This window comes from Nuphar pumila, chromosome 16 (genome assembly GCF_984573655.1).
Source record: "Nuphar pumila chromosome 16, dmNupPumi1.hap1.1, whole genome shotgun sequence".
Taxonomy (NCBI): Eukaryota; Viridiplantae; Streptophyta; class Magnoliopsida; order Nymphaeales; family Nymphaeaceae; genus Nuphar; species Nuphar pumila.
Genome location: NC_143264.1, coordinates 1,700,420 through 1,722,115, shown reverse-complemented (window position 1 = coordinate 1,722,115; position 21,696 = coordinate 1,700,420). Strand labels below are relative to the sequence as shown.

General features: G+C 39.3%; 1 protein-coding gene across 1 annotated transcript; it reads left to right on the top strand.

Moving 5' to 3' along the window:
• Nucleotides 1–13,481: 13,481 nt before the first annotated feature.
• On the top strand, nt 13,482–20,825 carry LOC149812632 (putative galactinol--sucrose galactosyltransferase 1). Its single transcript, XM_089992263.1, has 7 exons — nt 13,482–13,686; nt 13,823–13,913; nt 15,608–16,009; nt 17,627–17,761; nt 17,860–18,077; nt 18,209–18,570; nt 20,754–20,825. The coding sequence occupies exons 1-7, from the start codon at nt 13,482–13,484 to the stop codon at nt 20,823–20,825; spliced, it is 1,485 nt and encodes a 494-aa protein (XP_089848389.1).
• The last annotated feature ends 871 nt before the right edge of the window (nt 20,826–21,696 follow it).

Below are 21,696 nucleotides of genomic sequence, written 5' to 3'. Positions count from 1 at the left end.
GAGGTCATATTCCAAATACGTAAAAAGTGGTGTCATCGTTATTGAATCTAGTTTATTCCTATAAATTTTCAATGATTTTTATTGTAATTTCATTCCCAATTTTAACTAAAAACCAGACCTCTATTATTCTGTGTTATTTGAGTTGCACAACACTACAAAAGTGTAGGCACTGGGAATGTACATGGAAGTACACTTGACTATGTTCCAGTAGAAGGAATGCAGTTTAATAATGAGGAAACTACATATAAATTTTTATAATGATTATGCCTTAAAAGTTGGCTTCAGTGTGAGAAGGTTTTCTTGGTCAAAAAATGCACAGGGTATCATGGTGAGAAAGACATATGTTTGTTCCAAGCAAGGTTGGAAGAAATCAATGGAAAATCCAACAAGGAGCATGCCAGAATCAAGATGTGGATGTCAAGCGAAAATGGTGTTGTGCAACTCAAATAACACAAAATAATAGAGGTCTGTTTTTTAGTTAAAATGGGGAACAAAATGACTATAGAAATCGCTAAAAATTTACAGGAATAAACTAGACTCAATAATGAAGACACAACTTTTTACGAATTTGGAATATGACCTCCGGTTAGGGAGATATGGCCATGACAAGTTAGTTCTAATTCAGGTAACGATTTACAGCGATTTGCTTACTGAATAACACTACAAATAGCTATAGTGATTTGCGGAAGACACTACAAATCGCTATAGTGAGATTCAACAACACTATAAATCGCTGTGGGGCTCGTTGGAGACCCCAAAACACTATAAATTGCTATAGTGATTTGCGGAAGATACTACAAATCGCTGTTGAAAGGCCAAATAACACTATAAATCGTTGTGGGGCTTGTTGAAGACTCGAAAATACTACAAATTGCTGTAGGAAAGCCCGACAATACTACAAATCGCTGTTAGAAGGCCGAATAACACTATAAATCGTTGTGGGGCTCGTTGGAGACTCAAAAACACTATAAATCGCTGTGAGGCTCATTGGAGACCCGACAACACTAAAATTCACTGTAGGGGAGTCATTGAAAAAATTGTGGGAAAGAAACAGAAAAAGAAAAATAGAAAAATCGTGGGAAGGAGTGTTACGAAAACCTCGAGTAAGAAACAACCGAAGGAAACATGAGCCACACGATTAAACAAAACGCTCTATTGCTCTTTTTTGATAGTTAAAAGAGGGAAAGAAAATAAAACAATTATACAAGCCCCAAAAAAATTTGGTCTGGGGGCGCTGCACCCGAACCCCCCCACCAAGGGCGCCCCCCTAGACCCCCCCGCTGACTGTGCAACGGGACCCGCGCCAGGGGGGAGCCCCCGGACTCCCCTCATGTAAGGGCAAAAACTCTAAATCAGGTTCCACAACGAATCAAGTTGAACGATGTTACCCACGCTGGGAGGAGCCCCCAAACCCCCCTCCTGTAAGGGCAAAAACTCTGAATTAGGCTCCACAACGAATCAAGTTGAACGATGCTATTCACGTTGGGAGGAGCCCCCAAACCCCCCTCCTGTAACGGAAAAAACTCTGAATTAGGCTCCACAATGAATCAAGTTGAACGATGTTATCCACGTTGGGAGGAGCCCCCAAACCCTCCTTCTATAAGGGCAAAAACTCTGAATCAAGTTACACAACTCATCAAGTTGAATGGTGCTACCCACGTTGGGAGGAGCCCTCAGACCCCCCTTCTGTAAGGGTAAAAACTCTGAATCAGGCTCCACAACTCTTCAAGTTGAATGATGCTACCCATGCTGGGAGGAGCCCCCAGACTTCTCGCCTGTAAGGGTAAAAACTCTGAATCAGGATCAACAACTCATTTAGTTGAATGATGCTACCCATGCTGGGAGGAGCCCCAAACCCTCATTCTGTAAGGGTAAAAACTCTGAATCAGGCTCCATAACAGTCAATGTGCAGGTCAGTCGGTGCTTGATAGAGCAATATATGATCTTTTGCTGGATGTGCACAGAAGCAAAAAGAGAAGGGAGAGAGTGAGTGAGAGGGTTGATGTTCATGGCCTCCTTCAGGAGAGATTTCTTTCTCGGATAATCCTGCAGTGCAGAGATTGAGTCTTAAATAATCATCTTCGGGGCACTTAAGTCCTTACAATCACTCCTTTTCTAGAATCGTTATTTTTTTTTGGTACCAATGGAGGAGAGGGTACTTAAGTCTTTGCAATCGCATCAAATTCCAATGCTAATTAATGCTGACAAACATGGAGATACGAGACGCACAGGCTTAAATACGTGGTGCTTTTTAGGACCCCCGAGCATGAGATGCCTTATTCGGGGGGAGAACATATAACCTGCTTCGCCATATTACACGCTGGGCCTCCCTTTCCACGAATTCAGTTCCGAGAGGGTGGTCCTGGTGGTGGTCTGATTCGTTTTTTTTGCAGAAGGTGCAGCAACACCTTTTGTTTTATTGAGAGGTTAGGCAGACCCCACCAGTTATTATTCAATCGTACCACCAGGGTTTTGAACCTGCAACGTCCCGGAGACCTGCACCCTACCAACCACGTGGAGCCCCCGTTTGTCCAGCGACACCTTCTTCCGAGACAAGCAAACACGCCGTAAAGTATGAATGACTACGTTGAAGTCCGATTACTTACGTTGATGACTTCAAAACGATGCACTGCACCAATCTTTGTCAATGGAGGGTGGATGGTGGGGATTTTGGTAGGTGCTTGGTGCCTATTGCATAAACTTAGCTGCTCATAGTTAAAGCTCCACACCTCTTAGTTTTTACTCTGCCATGGAATTGTTCTTTGGTAAACCGGCTCCTAGTATTTTCAACATACAGTGGAAAAAAAAAAGGGATATCATAGTGGAAAGCATGTAAAAGTTTGTTGCAATGTCATTGAAGGACAATAATTTTCATTTTTTTAAAAGTTTCTTATAATTAAAACACCCCAGCCTCGAGGGTTTTAATCAATCGGAGGCCAAACAATGTGCGATCGCTGATGGAGAGCGATCATCTAAAAAAAAAGAGTCCAAATCAAAGAAGAACAGTTTCTGTCAAAACCAACGAAATGCTTTACTATTTTATCTTAATTAAATGTAGGGCTGGCAAACGAGACGAACAAACAAACAGAACAGAGGGTGTTCAAGCTTGGCTTGTGTCGAGCCTAGCTTGAGCTCATGAAAAGCCTGAGCTAAACGAGTCGAACACGAGCATGCACATTAAAAAAAAAATTTTTTAAAATTTAAAAACAATAAAATTTAGACCCTAAACCTACTAAAGCAAGCTCAAACCAGCTCATTTACAAAATAAAACTTACAAGCAATAGGTTTCGAACTCTACACACTTCAACCATTTAATTTCAATAATATAATATATATTTATTATCAATAAAAGAGTATAAAAGCGGAGCCAAGACAAACATCAGTTGTTCATGCTCAAGCTCATGAAGCCTATTTCACGAGTTCGAACGAACGAGCTCTTTACGAGACACGAGCAGCTCATGTTGTTGCCCATCCCTGATTAATTGTTCTTCAGGTTTCCCTAAAAAGAGATTTTTATTTATAGTAAAAATAAAAATAAAACACTCAATACAAAAATATAAAATTGATAAAAATGAATGGGACATGTTATTCCCAAAATTCTACAAATACCCTAATTCAAATCCCAAAAGAATTCTTCACACACACACACACACACACATATATATATATATATATATATATATATATATATATATATATATATATATATATATATATATATATATATATATATAGTAATGCGCTCGTTCTGCCTGTTAGGCCTATTAAAAAATCATAGTTTTTTTTTGGTATTTTTTCTCACATCTAACACCATAGACGTGATCTATAGGTTTTGTTGAGTCAAAAACAGCTTTTGGATAATCGGAATCCTACCTATATACAAGTTTTTTCGATGATCCAAAATCAATGACTATGAAGACATCAATTTTTTTAGCTCATAAAAATATATTTTTTCATCAAAAAACATGATCCAAGAGTTGATTCACAATCGAGCATGCTAAACACATCTAACAGTTCTGATCTATCATAAAACACTTCAAACTATATAGCCTAATGGAAGCAGAATGAGAAAAGAGGGCTTAACATGTTCAATTCTCGTATATATTGTTGATATTCATATAAGTTGAAAAGTACACAAAATAACCATCCTCTCTTTTTTGTGATCCCATAGATGAGGGTTGCTCTTCATACAAGTTACAAATTTGGAGTTGATACCAATGGGGCCTCCGCCTGTCTGGCAGGAGCAGTTATTGCAGGTCACCTTGTGCTGGGATGTTCCAAGTTCGAAGTCTGCCTAACCCCAGCCTTCTCTGTGGAAAAAATTAATTGGAGTTGATGAAGTTGGTCACGTGACGTGCTGAGCTGGCATTAGTTTTTAAAAGGCCTTTCATTCAAGTGGACCCCCAACCTAACACTTTCCATTCTTCATGATCCATACTCGGGCCATACTGCTTTGGGTCCCACATCAAAGCCTTTTCCTTCCCTTTGGTTAGTTGGCAAAAATCTTGTTTCATTCTCAAGATTCCAATACAGGGAAACTGGAAAAAGTCTAAACAAATGAGCCTATTATTCTTTGGATGCACTTGACTCCAGCCAATAAAAGTGGTAGGCTGAATATGGTTTTCAAAAACAAGATGTTAGTGCATTTCCATGGTGGACCCATGGATATTGGTGATTAGACCACATGGATTGTCAAATACCAGCACTAATAGGGCTGGCAAACGAGATGAGCAGCTCCCTGTTCGGTTCGGTTCGGTTTGGCCCGGCTTGGCTCGTGACAAGCTCGCCTCGGCTAAAAAATTGAGCTCCGCAAGCCGAGCTATGAGCCAGCTCATTTAGGTAAATGAGCTCAATACAAACATGGCAAGCTATGCTCGTGTAGTCTCATTTTACATATTATTATATACTTATATATTATATATTTTATACATATATTATATATAATATACAAGCTTAAAAAATACTTAAAAACATTTTTTTAAAGAAAACCAGCTATTTGGGGCTCCACAGTTGAGTAGGAGTTAGTGCACGTTACCATGTGTTGCGATGTTGCAAGTTCAAAACCCAATGGTATGTTGTGTAATTGGTTGGGGTCTACCTAATCCCAGCTTGCCTTTCAAAAAAGAAAGAAAGAAAGAAAGAAAGAAAACCAGCCAGCTCATGATCGGCTCGCCGGGCTCAATTTGGCTTGTGGCGAGCTCACCAACCGTGATCAAGCTGGGGTGTACCCTTAACAAACTGAGCCCGAACAATCAAATCTCGGTTCGTCTCGAATCATTTACCAGCCTTATGCTCCACATTCGAGATAAGATCAGGTGATATGGAAAATTACCATCGATGGTGATTTCCAATGTCTACCGCCCATCTTAGCGGATCAAGGGCCGGACACCAAATCCTCCATTCGAAAGAATTTGGAGAAATTTGGTGTCCGGTTCAAAACATTTGAAGATCATCATCAATAGTGATTTTCAATATCACCTCATCCAAAACCACTACATTATGCTTTGAAGTGGTTGGCCTTGATACAAACCTATCACTATTTTGTGGTTGGGTAGGTTATGTAGTTTGAGGACATTGGGTCAGTCACTATTTATAGCTACAACAATCAGTCACCGTACAATCTTTCATATTTCCACATACCGGTTTCTGCAAATGTGTATTCACTGTTTGAGGTTAGGAGAGTAGTTAGCTCTTGGTGGGCTTTCTCTGCATATTTGTGAATCACACAAGCACTGATAGTGATACCATCTAGAGCTAGCCTACCATAATTTGACTCTCATTTTCACTGCCTCTCTTTTGTTTGTTTGGCTTTTTTAAAGAGGAAGAAATTAACCTATTAACTGTGCCCTAGTTGGCTCCACCCTATAGTGATGAAATGAATCAGATTATAATTGGATGTAGATATTTTTTTTAAAATTTATAACCCGAAGAAACTGCACCTGGCACAAAGACTTGGTCGCGTTGGCTCAGCCTGCCATACCTACGGTCGTCGTGCCAATAGCGTAAAACTCCAAGGCTAGGACCCCTGCCCCGGGGCCTATGCTAAGCATTGGCAATTGGATGTAGATATAGTTTTGATTTTTAACTGCCGAATCCGACAAATATTTGAATTTGACAGATATCCGGATTAGTTTACATGTAAAAAAAATGGATTTGGTATGAGCTTCTCACCATCCACGTCTAAATCTGAATTCCAATCCATTTAGCCAACATTAGATTAGTTGAATATGATTTTTGCCACATCCAAATCTAAATCCAATACGTTTACATCCTTAGTTCTTCATGACTATCAACAGTTTGATCCTAGCAGGAATCGAACTCGTGATGTCCAGGGACTCTGGACATGCTGACACTCATCCTAACCAACTCCGCGACCCCACTGTCCCTAAACTACCTCCTTTTAAATATGAAAGAATGCTAGGGAGGATCAGATGTATGGCTGCTATTTAAGGGTGTCAACCGGTCGGGTTTGGTTCAAACCTAGGTGGAACCAAACCTAGACCTGATTTGAGTTGATGGTACTGGGACAGAACTCAGGTTCAATCCGACCTACCATAAGAAAAACCATACCCGGATCCTATAAGGATTATATGAACCAGATCTGGACCATACCTGTTAAAATAATATATATTTTTATCCTTTTTACATTGAAAAACTAAGAAACTTAGTCGGAACTCGGGTCGGGCCCGAATGAAATTTCACAAATCATACCCTGATCTATATATTAATTGGACCCTTCAGGTCCAACCCAGATTCTAATCAGACCTTATTTATCACCAAATCTTGACCATATAGGGTTTGGTACTAGGGTTCGGGTCAAACCCGACCCATTGACACCCCTACCTATTCTTTCACATTCTCTACAAGCTTGCCTTCTCTTATGCTAAAACTTTGTCAATTAAGTCCAAAGTCCAAACACCACTGAAGGATGCTTATCTTAGGAGTATATAGTTCTGTTTGGGCGGCATGCCCGACTTCATAATTATCGTATGCATATATGTGCAAAACGTCATATTCAACAATATGATAATTTGGTAAACCATCACAGTCAAATCCAGCCGTTGCTTATTTTTAGAGACAAGGTGCCATTTGATTCTTTAGATCGTGGGTGTGTCCAAAGACTCTAAACATGATATAGCTTTATGTGGATGCAGATCCAAATCCAATTTGTGACATGAGACCAATGACCTAGGATCCTGATCCTGATGTGGACAAGATAATTTTATTATTGAATTTGATGAAACTGCACAAACAAGGATACGCCCGTTTGAAACTGGATATATGGGTTTGGGTAACCGGATATTTTTTCCTGTTATTAAAATTTGACTCCCATTTGTATCCATGGTTCAGGCCAGAGGTCTTATCCGTTTACAGCTACCTAGTAAATATGTGGGCTGGGGTCCCATATATACAATGTCACTGTACCAAGAATTTGACCTAGTTAGCTATGCATAATTTGTCAATGAAAGGGCCAAGACAGCAAGAGTTCAATGGAAGGTGAGTAGCAAGATAGAGAGAGAAATAGTAGTAAAGTAGCCTCTCTTTCTTTATATATATAAATATAAATATATATATCATGAGGCCATGGATAACTTGATACTAAGTGGATATGGGAAATAAGTGCTAAAAGTAGTATGAAGCATGAAGCTGGATTAGCTTTGGAGGCCATTGTGGAAGCATGTGAAAAGTGAAAAAAGAAAACAAGTAAGAAACTAGATTTTTTTTTTTTTACATTCTGACCCTAAAGATGTGATCTATTTGCTTGTTTTTATAAGAATCAGTTATTGGAGCATTTGATTAAGTTGCATGAATTGGTTTTTATAAGGTTTTAAAAGTAATCGACCTACAATTTTAAATTTTTTTGAGGCTCCAAATACCATTTTTTCCATCCTAAATGCATGATTGATTTCTAGTAAATCAATCATGCTGAACACATTTATGGGGTTAGAATTTTGGAATTCTGATAGTATGTTTCATTTAATGAAGTGCCCATTTAGCATGGATGCATTAAACCCCCCTGCCTTTTGGTGGCTTCCGGCAGGGGGGTTTCGCCCCCTGCCTTGCGATTTCCGACAGGGGGTGAGTCCGCCTGCCTTGTGCTTTCCGGCAGGGGGCGAGCCCCCTGCCTTGTGTTGTTTGGCAGGGGGTTTCGCCCCCTGCCTTGTGCTTCTGGCAGGGGGCTAGCCCCTCTGCTTTGTGTTTTCTGGCAGGGGGGTTAGCCCCCTGCCTTCTTGGGTTTTATGGCAGGGGGTTTCACCCCCCTGCCTTGTTTCTTTCGGCAGGGGGGCAATCCCCCTGCCCTCTTGTGTTTTCCGGCAGGGGGTTTCACCCCCTGCCTTCTTTTGTGTTGAGGCAGGGAGTTTCGCCCCCCTGCCTTGCATTTTCTGGCAAGGGGGTGAGCCCGTGCCTTCCTGTGCTCCTCGGCAGGGGGCTTTGCCCCCTGCCTTGTGCTTTCCAGTAGAGGGCGAAGCTCCCCCTGCTCTCCTTTTTGCTTTCCGTCAGGAGGGGTTCTGCCCCCTGTCCTGTTTTCTTTTGAGGTGGTTTTGGCAGGGAGCCTCCGCTCTCTCCCCTGCCTTGCTGCCTCTGTCCCCTAGTTTCTGGGGTCTGGTACCACTGCCGGTCTTACCGGACCCGTTCATCATGGAATTATGGAGTATTGACTTCTTGTAGCTTTGCAGGTTGCACCACAAAGCCTTCTCGTGCTACATGGCCCGAGACAGTGATCACTTACGCTCGCAAGTGTATAGACCCTCACACCCCTTCTAGGTAGTGGTTTGCGTAAAAAGGAACATGAACAATGAACTGCTAAAAACTAAGGACTTAACCAATAAATTAAAACATTTACATATAGTATATATGTACGTCATTTCCTGCACTTTACTTTTTCTGCACTTTACTTATCGTTGCCGTCGCGCTATATGTGCCAAGGCTTGTCTTTTTGTGTACCTTTCTTTATTGTCTTTTACTTTCAGGATGTGGTTTCACGATCTTGGTCCCGTTTCCTTTCTGCACTTTACTTTTCGTTGCCATCGCGCTATATGTGCCAAGGCTTTTCTTTTTGCACTTTTCTTTCTTGTCTTTTACTTTTAGGATGCGGTTTTGCGATCCTGATCCCTGTTGATTTCATTTGTTGTTTTTTTTGCTATTTCATACATATATATGTCACTCTTCTTTTTATTGTCGTAGTCTCAACTCTGCCATGGATTGGTAGGGTTCGACAACAGAAATTAGCCATGCGTAAGTATCAACGTTCAAACTCTGTAGTGAATTACGAAATGAGATACTGGTTTTCCTAACTCGAGACAAGACCCTCGTTGCACGAAGAGCTGCTTTTTTCTTGAGTTTGGGCAAACGTTTGGTTTTTGGGTACTATTGCAGCGCTAATATAGTTGGTATGGTGCAATGAGTACTACGAGGCAGATTAGGCCTCGATCTTGCAATGATACTGATTTATAATACACCAAAAGGGTCTCAGGCGCCTTCACAGGCAAGATGCTCATTTGGGTCTAATGGACCAGAGCATGAAGAATGAGGCGGCGGTTAAGAAACTCCCATCGCGCTCAATTCGACTCAGCTTCTCCAAGGGGGAGGACGAAGAGTACCAACTTCGATGGACAGACCATTAATGGCTATTTACGGGCAAAAGACTCGGCTTCCCCGGTCATCAGAGGTTAGGGGGAAAGCGACTGCACTAGATAGCCTAACACTTCTGCAAAAGTTGGATGCATTCCTATTGGGCCTTTGGGAGCTTGCTCTCTCAACCACCGGTCGTCCCATTAGGATAGGATTCAGTCAGTCAACCGAGGTATCTTAAGATACGTAGCATAATAAACCCTCGAATTGGTCTCGATTGTTTCGGCTCGTGTGCCATGTACGTACCCACATGGCCGGTTAACAAGTGATAACTAAATTAAGCATGCTCACCCTTCAGCTGTTGTTTTTGCATACTTGTGATATTACGTGCTAGCATAGTGGTGAGTTTCTTGTGCGGTATATCTTTTCTCATTGTTGCTGTCATGGTATGCTTAACTGCTTTACCTGCTAGTTGTTCTTGTTCTTTTTGTACTCCTACTAGTTTCTCGCGAGACTGACCCATTTTATGGGCAGGTGATGAGTAGCGGCGACAGGCAGTCAACGGTGCATGCAACGTGGCTCGAGGCTATACTTTTTCTTCCAGACTTCTGGCTGTCGTTGCAGGGTTTTGAGTTTTGGGTTTTTGTTTTGATCTGGGGGCTGGGCCTTCTGTTGTTTTTCCTTGTACAGTGACTTTTTATTAAGAATGTAGTACTCTTTTCAGCTGTTTGCTATTTATCGCCATGGTCATGCTTGGATTGTCGAGCTAACGTGCCTGGGATTTGCAAAACTTGATTTTCAAAATAGAAAGATACTTTTTGAAGGGTTTTCAGAACAACAGAGTTCAAACTTTCAGGGATTTTCCTCATAAAACTTTAATTGTCAGGTTAAGAAATTTTGGGGCGTTACAGTTATGGTCTGGTAGAAAACCTTCTTTGTCATATATGCATATATGAGGATGTCCAGTTGAAGATAAATTATATAACCCATATATAAAAGCCTTTGATCCTAGGATGACTAATAGATTTTTCATTGGTTATCCAGAAAGATCAACAGACTTTAGGTTTTATTGTCTATCTTATACACCACAGATAGTGAAAACAAATAAAACAAGATTTCTTGATAATGAGATAGATGCATCTCAAAATATTAATTTTGAGAAAATGTAGGATTCAGGTTCCATACTTGCTAAGGATAAAGACCTAGTTTTTTATGTTTCCTTTGGATAGTGTTAGGGAAAGTCCGGTCAATGGACATCAATCCCAAATAGCGCCAGTTGTTGATGAGGATATACAACAACAGGCTATTGAAGTTTATTTTGAACCACCTGTAACACCTATATGGGGGTCTACGAGGCCAAAAAACCTGCTATCCATCTAAATTATGTGGTGTATTTATAAAAGTTTAATAATTTCATCGATATTGATGATAATCGCTTCATCTTTGTAGAAGCCATTGAAAGTGAAAGATAACACATTAGATCAATGCCATGAAGGAAGAGCTTGACTCTATGTCAAAGAACCAAGTGTGAGATCTTGTACCTCAACCTAATGGATTTAGACTTATTGGTTGTAAGTGGATCTATAAGACCAAAACAAACTCTAAAGGTCAAGTTGAGAGGTACAAGGCTAGGCTTATTGCAAAAGGTTTCACATAAATAGAAGATATTGATTATAATGAGACCTTTTATCTTGTTTCAACTAAGAAATCCTTAAGAATAATCTTGGCCCTCGTAGCTCATTTTGATTTAGAGCTACATCAAATGGATGTGAAAACTGCCTTCTTGAATGCGGATCTGAAAGATGAGGTATACATGCAACAACCTTCTAGTTTCAGTGTAAATGACTTGAATAATTTACTTTGTAAATTAAAGAAGTCAATTTATGGACTTAAACAGGTCTCCCGCCAGTGGTATAAAAAGTTTAATAAGGTGATTATGAACTTTGGATTTATTGAAAACATTGTTGATTAATGCATTTACATAAAGACTAGTGGGAACCCGTTCATAATTTTGGTCTTATATATGTTGACGATATTCTTCTTGCAGCTAATGATTTGAGTTTATTACATGAGACAACATATTTTCTTTCCTCTTATTTTGATATGTAGGACATGGGTGAGGCCGCATATGTCTTTAGAATCAAGATCTGTCGTGATAGAATTAAGGGTGTCTTTGGTCTCTCTGAGAAATCCTATATCCTTAAGGTTCTTACAAGATATGAGATAAATAATTATTTTCCTGATTCGGCACCCATAGCGAATGAGGATAAATTGAGCTTAAAGGACTGTCTTTAGGATGATAATGAAAAGACTTAGATGACAACTGTCCCATATGCTTCAGCGGTTGAGAGTTTGTAGTACGCGCAAACCTGCACATGACCTGATATAGCATTTACTGTAGGAATGCTTGGTAGATATCAGTCAAATCCAGGCATTGCATGCTGAAAGGTAACAAAGAAAGTCATACGCTATTTACAAGGAATGAAAGACAACATATTGACCTACAGAAAAGCTGACCACCTAGAGGTCATTGGAAAATCTGATGCAGACTTAAGATGATGTCTTAACAATAGAAAATCCACTACTGAATACATCTTCCTATTAGCAGGTGGTGCCGTCTTATGGAGAAGTAGAAAGCAGTCTACAACTGCTGCTCACATCATGGAAGCAAAATTTATTGCTCTATACGAGACTTCGTCTTAGGTCATTTGGATAAGAAACTTCATTATCGGTCTTGGTATTGTGAACTCTATTGAGAGATCATTAAAGATCTTTTGTGACAATGAAGCAGCCATGTCCTTTTTAAATAATAACAAGAGCTCAACCTTGTGTTGACACATAGAGTTAAAATATTTTTTTGTTAAAAAAATAATCGGGAATCATCTAATATATATTGATACAATTGAGATGAAGGAAATGACTGTGGATCCCCTTACTAAAAGGCTAGCACGCGGATTATATTTTCAACATGTAAAGGGATGAGTCTTTTTTATTCTTTCAGATGTATGACAATACATTATATGTGATGACATTTGTGAAAATGAATTGATTCTCTATGACTTTGTGTATTATTGATTTTGCATAAAGAATCTCACGTATGATTAGAGAGAATAGTAGAATAACTATATTAATGAAATTGTGTATTGTTTATTTTGCATAAAGGATCTATCATTTGGTTAGAGAGAATAACAAAATAACAATATTAAAGAACTAATAGAATGAGTTAGAAACCAATCTATTTATAAAGATAATCTTAATATGCTAAAGTACGATAATGAATTGTATTATAGTACATAAAAATATGATATTTAATAAAAATATGATACAAGATAACATATGAATCTATTAAATTGAAATAACGATATAAGCCTTGATTTAATATATTTTTAATGTCAATAGGTCAAGTGAAAGATTATTAGATATTTTAGGTCTAAGTTCAACCCATCAAGTAACCCGAATTGACTCTATTAATAAGCTGATTAGTCACCGGGTGAAGGTTACGTGAAGTGAGGCTGTACGTACTATGAGAGCCATCAGCCACCTAACAGCCCATATTGCCCGCATAGTATTAGCATTGGGTTCAGGGTTCCGCTCACCGTCGACCTAACATGCTCGGCTCATCATGGGCGTCGATAAGTTGAGGACAACGCCGAGCACCTGCTCATCGTTTTAATGGCGTCTACGCATTTACATTTGGGCTCTGTTTTTGCGAATACAAACAGATAGGTGTCTAATTTTTTAAGACATTGGCTACAAGTCTCATGAAGAGTGGAATCTACTGTATGGAAACCCAGTATGATTCTACTCCGGCTGCTATCTTTTCTTTTCAGTTCATATTTTGATTTGAATTCACAGGGATCTGTGTTTTGTGTACTTTCCGTTTCAAGTTATGGTGGATGACACAGAGAATGGGTTCTTTCGGCAAAGATATTCCTTTTGAAACACAGTTTTTAATCGTTGAAGGGAGTGATGAATCAAATGGTGGTGGGGAAGGAGAGAGTGGAGCAGACCAGTCTGGAGTCTATGTGGTGTTCTTGCCAGTTCTTGAAGGATCCTTTCGTACTGTTCTACAGGGGAATCCAAATAACGAACTTGAGATCTGCTTGGAAAGCGGTGAGACTCACAAGATTCTTTTTCAGTCTAATTTTGAACGATATTGAGACGTGGTGTAGTTAACGCAAAAAACCTAATCGTAATGGTTCTGCTTCATTAGTATCGGTTCTTAAAATGACTTTTTTTCAACTTTCAGGTGACCTTGCTGTTGGGAAATTTGATGGAACCCGCTTGGTTTTTGTGGCTGGTGGAACAAACCCTTTTGATGTCATCACAAGTGCAGTAAAGTAAGAATGCACTCCACTTATTGCTAGGTTTCACCTTCATTTGGCACAACAGCATTAACCTCTGAATCTTCACAACCTTGTCCATAGAGAAATCTTACTGTGCCATGAATTCTGCATTAAAAACTATGTGAAAAATGTTTGGATCATGACAATTCAAATCATCTCCAGATGCTCTTTGGATTGACGTTGATCCAGGTATGTAACCCTGTGAAAGCTTTTTTGTTGAAGTGATTTCCCTCTTAAATTTCCAGATCGTTTGAAACTCACTCACAGACTTTTGCCCATCGCGAAAGGAGGGAGGAATGGACACCGTCATTTCAAGGAACATATACTATTTGTTTGAAGTGTACTTACGGATGTCCTTCATGCTTTGATGATAGATGCCAGACATTTTAAACTGGTTTGGGTGGTGTACATGGGATGCATTTTATACTGAAGTTACTGCAGATGGTGTGAAGCAAGGATTAGAAATGTATGAAGTTTTAGGCAATTATATATAAACCTACTGAAGATTTAGATGCCACATATCATATTGAACCTTAGTGCACTTTCATCGTGCAGTCTTGAGAAAGGTGGGATACCCTCAAAGTTTGTAATAATTGATGATGGTTGGCAATCTGTTGGTATAGATGCAACTGGAATTGCATCTGAAGGGAAAAATGCAGCAAAGAAAGAAATTTATTTCCTTTTTCTTTTTCAAATTGTGTATCCCTTTGTGTTCAGAGTAGAATTTAGGAGATCCCATTTGTGGGACTGGTAGCAAGCAGATGGTTTCATGAAATTGTTTTTTGATTTTGACCTCTTTATTTTGTTATTATAGCAATCATGATATATGAATTTTCTTGTAAAGAAACCTTTTCCTTTCAGTTTCAGCTTTGCAAACAGGCTTATTCATATTAAAGAAAACCACAAATTTCAGAAAAATGGAAGGGAGGGGCACAGAGAGGAGGATCTGGCCTTGGGCCTTCGCCACATTGTCACTGAAATAAAAGACAAACATGATGTAAAGTAGGATCATCATGTCCAAATCCTTTTAGTAGCTCAAATTTCTTGATCTCATCCTTTGGTATCTAAAAACTCATTTGACCAGTTACTAACTGTCTGGAACTCCTATATGATTAGCTTACAGAAGTCATTTAGGCTATGTTTGGGAGCCTTGAGTCGGAGGTTGCATTGTGGTTTCTGCCATGCTCTCCATCACTTCCAAATCCTTTTAGTAGTTCAAATTTCTTGAGCTTATCCATTGGTATCTAAAAACTCATTTGACCAGTTACTAACTGTCTGGGTCTTCTATATGATTAGCTTATAGAAGTCATTTAGGCTATGTTTGGGAGCCTTGAATCGGAGGTTGCATTGTGGTTTCCACCATGCTCTCATAGTCTCTTGCTGTTTGGGAGCAGTGGTGTTGCTGAAACAATGCATTAGGATTGGTGTTGGCAGGCCCAACACCACATTTAAACACCTTTCATGGGAGGATGTTTTTGGTATCTCTCTCAACATCACACATTGGCAAAACAATATTTTGACAACACACTGAAACCGTGTTTTCGTCCCACTGCAAGGCTTCCTAACATAGCCTTAATTGTCCAATCATTTCTCTGTAATTTATCCCTGTTCAGGCAATTTATCTTCTAACTTTTAGTGGATCTTCTCATCATGACCAATTTTTTTTGCACTCATTCTGTTCATTTCAGAGTTTGGCATGCAATAACTGGATATTGGGGAGGAGTAAGGCCTGGTGTTTCTGAGATGGAGCATTATGATTCAAAGATGACATACCCTGTTGCATCCACAGGGGTTATGTCAAACGAACATTGTGAAGCCTTGAATAACATTGCAGCCAATGGCCTTGGCTTGGTCAACCCAGAGAAAGTATTTAGTTTCTACAATGAGTTGCACTCGTATCTTGCCTCAGCTGGAATTGATGGGGTCAAGGTGGATGTGCAGAACATTCTTGAGACATTGGGAGCAGGCTATGGTGGCCGAGTGAAACTTACTAGACAATATCATCAAGCATTGGAAGCTTCCATTGCAAGAAACCTTTCTGATAATGGAATAATAGCTTGCATGAGTCACAATACTGATGGTTTATACAGGTATGAAATATTCACAATTTTCAGATATTAAATTCCCTGTGATTTCCCTAAGTATTTGATAAGGAATCTTTGATTAGCTTAATAATCTTTCCTTTTTAATACTGCCACTGCAATTCACTTTTTATTTACTGCAATAAGTTTTAGTTTGACTCAACGGTCCAGTGTCAGTCAAGGTATGAGAGATTAATTTGAATCAATCTTCTTTTGCAGCTCAAAATATACTGCAGTGATAAGGGCATCAGATGATTTTTGGCCTAGAGATCCAGTGACTCACACAATTCACATCGTGTCTGTTGCCTATAATACTGTTTTCCTTGGAGAATTTATGCAACCTGATTGGGACATGTTCCATGTAAGAAGATATCATTACAACAACAACAACAACAACAACAACAACAACAACTACGCCTTCATCCCAAAACAATTGGGGTCGGCGATATGAACCAAAAAAGAAAATCATTCTGGGTCTTCCACATGAATCCTTCTCCTCCAATCATTTCTATCCAATGCCATGTCCTCGGTGAGGTTCAAAGCATTCATATCCTTTCCTATCGTCTCCATCCATGTCTTCTTAGGCCTACCCCGACCTCTTTTAACTAATATATTTTCCCATTTCTCCATCCTTCTAACTGGAGCATCATTAGGCCTTCGCCGAATATGTCCAAACCACCGTAAACGATTCTCTCTCATCTTATTTTCAATGAGTGCAACTCCTACCTTCTTACGTATCTCCTCGTTCCGAATCTTATCTTTTATCGTATTTCCACACATCCATCTAAGCATCCGCATCTCAGCTACACTCATTTTTTGAATATGATGTCTCTTGGCAGCCCAACATTCCGTACCATATAGTAAAGCGGGTCTAATAGTCGTCCTATAAAACTTTCCCTTCAACCGCAATGACATTCTACGATCGCACAACACTTCAGTTGCACTTTTCCATTTTATCCACCCAACCTTTATCCTATGATTTACATCTCCATCAATTTCTCCATACTTTTGAATGATAGATCCCAAATATTTGAAACAATCATCCACCGGTATTTCTTGCTCACCAAGCTTCACTACACTCCCATCACTACTTCGTTGCTTACTAAACCGACATTCCATATATTTTGTCTTACTCTTACTCAACTTAAAACCCCTTGCTTCCAATGTCTGTCTCCATAATTCTAACTTAGCATTAACCCCAACTCTAGACTCATCAATCAAAACAATATCATCAGCAAACAACATACACTACGACACATTTTCTTGAATTGATCTCGTAAGCTCATCCATCACTATAGCAAATAGGAAAGGGCTTAAAGCAGATCCTTGATGTAACCCAACCGTTATAGGAAAATTGGTTGTCACCCCTCCACAAGTGCGGACATTGGTTACTATCATTAACTATATTAATTGTATCTGCATATATACGTACATTCTGCATGTCTGACAATGTTTTCTATCACCTTTACCGGAGTCTTCACCCAATGCCTGGATACCATGGAGCCACACGAGCAGTTGGAGGATGTGCCATATATGTCAGGTTTGAGCTTTACATGAAGCTTTTTACCGAATAATTTTTCACCAATTAATTACTAACAATTGAAATACTGTTTTCACCGTTTTCAGTGATAAACCTGGTCACCATGACCTTGATCTGTTAAAGAAGCTTGTTCTTCCAGATGGATCCATATTGAGAGCTAAACTTCCAGGAAGACCCACAAAAGATTGCTTATTCTCAGACCCTGCAAGAGATGGGAAGAGGTGAAAGCTTTCTTTTGTGCTCATGGTTGAGACAGTAACAAAGATTTTGTATCATATTTATGTAATGTACTACACTTATTGTGTTGCATATTTTCCAGTCTGCTGAAAATATGGAATCTAAATGAGCACTCAGGAGTTGTAGGTGTGTTCAACTGCCAAGGAGCTGGCTGGTGTAGGATAGAAAAAAAGAATCTAATTCACGATAAGGATCCTGGCATGATCACTGAGAGTGTATGCTCAAAAGATGTTGAATATCTGCCAAGTATAGCGGAGAAAGATTGGAGTGGTGATTCTGTTATATATTCCCATGTAGCAGGTATGCTTTTCTGACCAGAGTAAGAAGATTACATATGACAGTGATGTGTGTCAAATACTGTCTAGATTTATGATTGTTGGGTGAGAAGAGGCAAGTATACATATTTAATAACTGACATCTACTTCTTGCAGGAGAACTAGTTTATGTTCGGAAAAATGCTTCTCTCTCCATTACACTGAAATCACGGGAATATGAAGTTTTCACCATCACTCCTGTCGGGAAATTGCCTAATGGTGCTTCTTTTGCTCCAATTGGATTGATCAAGATGTTCAATTCTGGAGGTGCCATCATGGACTTGATATGTGAGCCTACAAGAAGCTCAAGTGTATTTATGAAAGTTCGAGGATGCGGCATTTTTGGTGCATACTCATCTGTAGTTCCTAAGAGAATTACAGTGGATTCTAAAGAAATAGTGTATGAATATGATGAAAACTCTGGGATGATTAAACTTGTACTGGAAATTCCAGAAAAGGAGTTATACTTGTGGGACATAGTAATTGAGTTTGAGTGATTACAGACCTATTATTGAATGGAAGTTTTGGGCCTCAAAGTTCCTCCAATTCCTACAGGAAAAAGAGATTGCCATGTACTTTCCTCTGAGAGACAAATCTTCAGATTCTTCCATTCAATAAATTAACTTTTAGCAAGTTTGATGTTGGATAGCATACTTTGGAGTTAGTCTGTATTAGCTTTTTAACTGGGGCATTGTGGGCAAAGAGAAGCTAGTGAGTTTTATGTTTAGTGGGATTGAGGAAAACAAAATCTTGCATCCAACTGTACTTGTATCCAGTTGTACTTTATTGTTGGACGAGAATTTATTTTTACTACATGCAAAGAGGACCTTGATGGTTGCGTGAACATGACTAATTCAGTCCATGAGGGAGGGTGCATTTGAAATGCAGGAGAAAACCAACCCAGGGACACAACTGTCCCTGCTGGTGGGTTATCCAGCATTTGCAAAGCACGAGCGCACCACCTTGCTCCAAAGAAGGGGACACTGGAGTTGCACCCCCTGGAGTCTAACTCTGGCACTGAATGCCTGTCCAGCATGCAAACAGGGCCTAAAGCTTTCAAAAAGATAGTCTTACTGGATCTCAGCCTTGGCCTCCCACCTGACATCACCAGCATTATCAAGTCCCCTTTAAACATGTTGCCTTGGTGCTGAAAAATATCCTCACTACAAAGATGCATTTATATCATAATACCGTCTACTTGATTATGAAGTAAAATCATAAATGCTGATTGCAGACTTTTCACCGTAGAGTATTTTGCAACATGGTCACTTGTAGGGTTAGTTAATGGTATTGTCCAATCTCCCATTGCACAGGTGATATGTGACCTTCACATGGGTATTCAGCACTTAATGTATTATATACGTGTTATCCTTTTTCTGACTGAACTCCATTGTAGTTAGAGAAACAGACGTGCTTTCCAGGGGAAAGCTACTTTTGTTCAGGTACTTGGTAGCTTGTGTTCTTTTGGGGTAGTTTTGCTAAGATAGTTGACTGAAATGCCTTCAGGACCTAGAATCAGCAAAAGAATGGCCATAATAGTGGAGATTCTGTTTTAAACTACTTCCTTTGAATTTATTAGTTAAAATAATTCAGATATTCCTTTCAATCACAGTTACTAGTTGTATGTTCTTTAGAACATACTACATTTTGACCATGCCATGACAGATTTTATTCACCCTTTCACACCCTGGATTAATTTCATGACCAAGCCAACATTTACAAAAGAGCATTTATTAAATGCAGATCTTTTTCTAGTGCCGTTGAACGGGTTGAGTTTTCTCATATTTGCAGTTTAGGCTCGGTTTTGTGGTATAAAAGTAAGGGAAGAAGCATTTGATTCACAATGGCCCACATTTTGGATTTGAAAGTTATTCTGCAGAGGATGTTCACATGATAGTCGGTTATGACAAACTTCCACACATCAATAGCTTTCTTCCAACCACTATTGTCGGCCAGAAAAGTTCAGTAATTATAAATCTACCCCAAAGAAAAAGAACATCTACCCCCATAGAGCCTCTCTATCTGACACCGATTTTAGTACTTTCAAAAGCCTCTTTTCCTTCTGCCCAGCTCCCCGAAATAATTGTGGTGCTCTATCCATGAATTTGCTTGTCTGATACATGATCAACTCCCAGATTGAACAAGGTAAAACATACTAAAATCAAATTTTAACAGTGCAAACCAATATGAATTCCACAATAATTACATCAGATTTGTTGCTCCACTTTAGTGAGCAATATACAGTAGAATGAATAACCGCAATGGAAACCTTTTAACTGTACCAATTGTAGTTGTCAGGATACTGATGAAGCAGCAGCAGCAGAATAATGAAGTTTTGAAACTTTAGCGAACGTAGAGAATATTGAAACTTGTAATGTGCAAAATACGATAATACAGATAAGCGTAAATATTGACTGATTGTGAACAAACAACTCATGTTCAGTGTCGATATAAATGAGCAAACAGCATTGCCCTCTGATAGAGAGCTCAACCCAGATATTTTACAACGGCAGCATATATTACAAGGCTTATCCTGAAGAATTTCCTAGAACTAGGCTGAAATATAAGATCCCATATCTTAGTGCCACTACTTTCATTGGTCCATAATCATGTTATGATTTTGTTTGCTTTATATCAATCTGAAATGTGATTAACTTTGCAGAATTCTCTTGAGTCATGCATCAAGGAGATCTTGAACAGGTGCTTTGTTGCACTGTTTGCATACAAGGATTAAGTGATCTCAGACGCCATGATTCATCAGGATTTCTTGGAGATGGTGGTACAGCAAACATTACCCCGACATAGAGGGCAGATCCTGTAAAACCAAATTTCTTTATGATCAGGAGTTCCAACACACACACACACACACACACACAAAGACACATGCATATGCAGGCACAGAGTGTGTGTGTGTGTGTATTTGTGCTCAGGTTTTTGAGCATCAAGGATTTTTACCTGTGAATCTCTTTCAGCCATTTGTCGATGCATGATTGGTGAAACTTGTGTTGACAAGGCAATAACCTCATAATATCTCCTTCTTCATACTCCATCAGGCATACATAGCATCTGACATATGAACACAAATGTGATGTATTTCTCAACGATCTTAGACTTTATATTTGTTTCCGTGTCTCAAATATGCATTGTGTGTGTGTGTGTGGAGAGAGAGAGAGACATACTGAGAAACCTCCGTTCCTCCAGCATTTTCATCTTTCAGGAATACCATGGTTGGCAAGGACTTGACAATATGTTCTGGAGCAGGCAGTGATCCAGGAGCATAACCATAAGACCTTGAAGATAAGGCCTCATTCTGGCTGTGAAGCTCATCTAGTACCTATACCAGAGGAAATGACACTCGTGATTATTAACAAACACTTCAAAACAGTACATAATAATTCGGAAGGTGATCACATAACAGAGTGCAGCAACATAGAGCAGCTTTACATTATTACATACCTCAAAAAGTGCTTCTGCAAGCATTATTATCCTTGATATGCTCGTAGAGGAATTATTTCTGACGTTCCTTTCACTTCTCAAACAAGAGCTTGCTCTCTCATTTCTTGACAGATTTTCAAGTCTATTACGCAAAAGCTGGAGAGCCTGAA

Coding starts and splice junctions, on each gene's coding strand:
- LOC149812632 (XM_089992263.1), top strand. CDS start 13,482: ATGGGTTCTTTCGGCAAAGATATTCCTTTTGAAACACAGTTTTTAATC. Junction 17,762..17,859: donor CCTGCAAGAGATGGGAAGAG/GTGAAAGCTTTC, acceptor CATATTTTCCAG/TCTGCTGAAAATATGGAATC. Junction 18,078..18,208: donor TATATATTCCCATGTAGCAG/GTATGCTTTTCT, acceptor TACTTCTTGCAG/GAGAACTAGTTTATGTTCGG.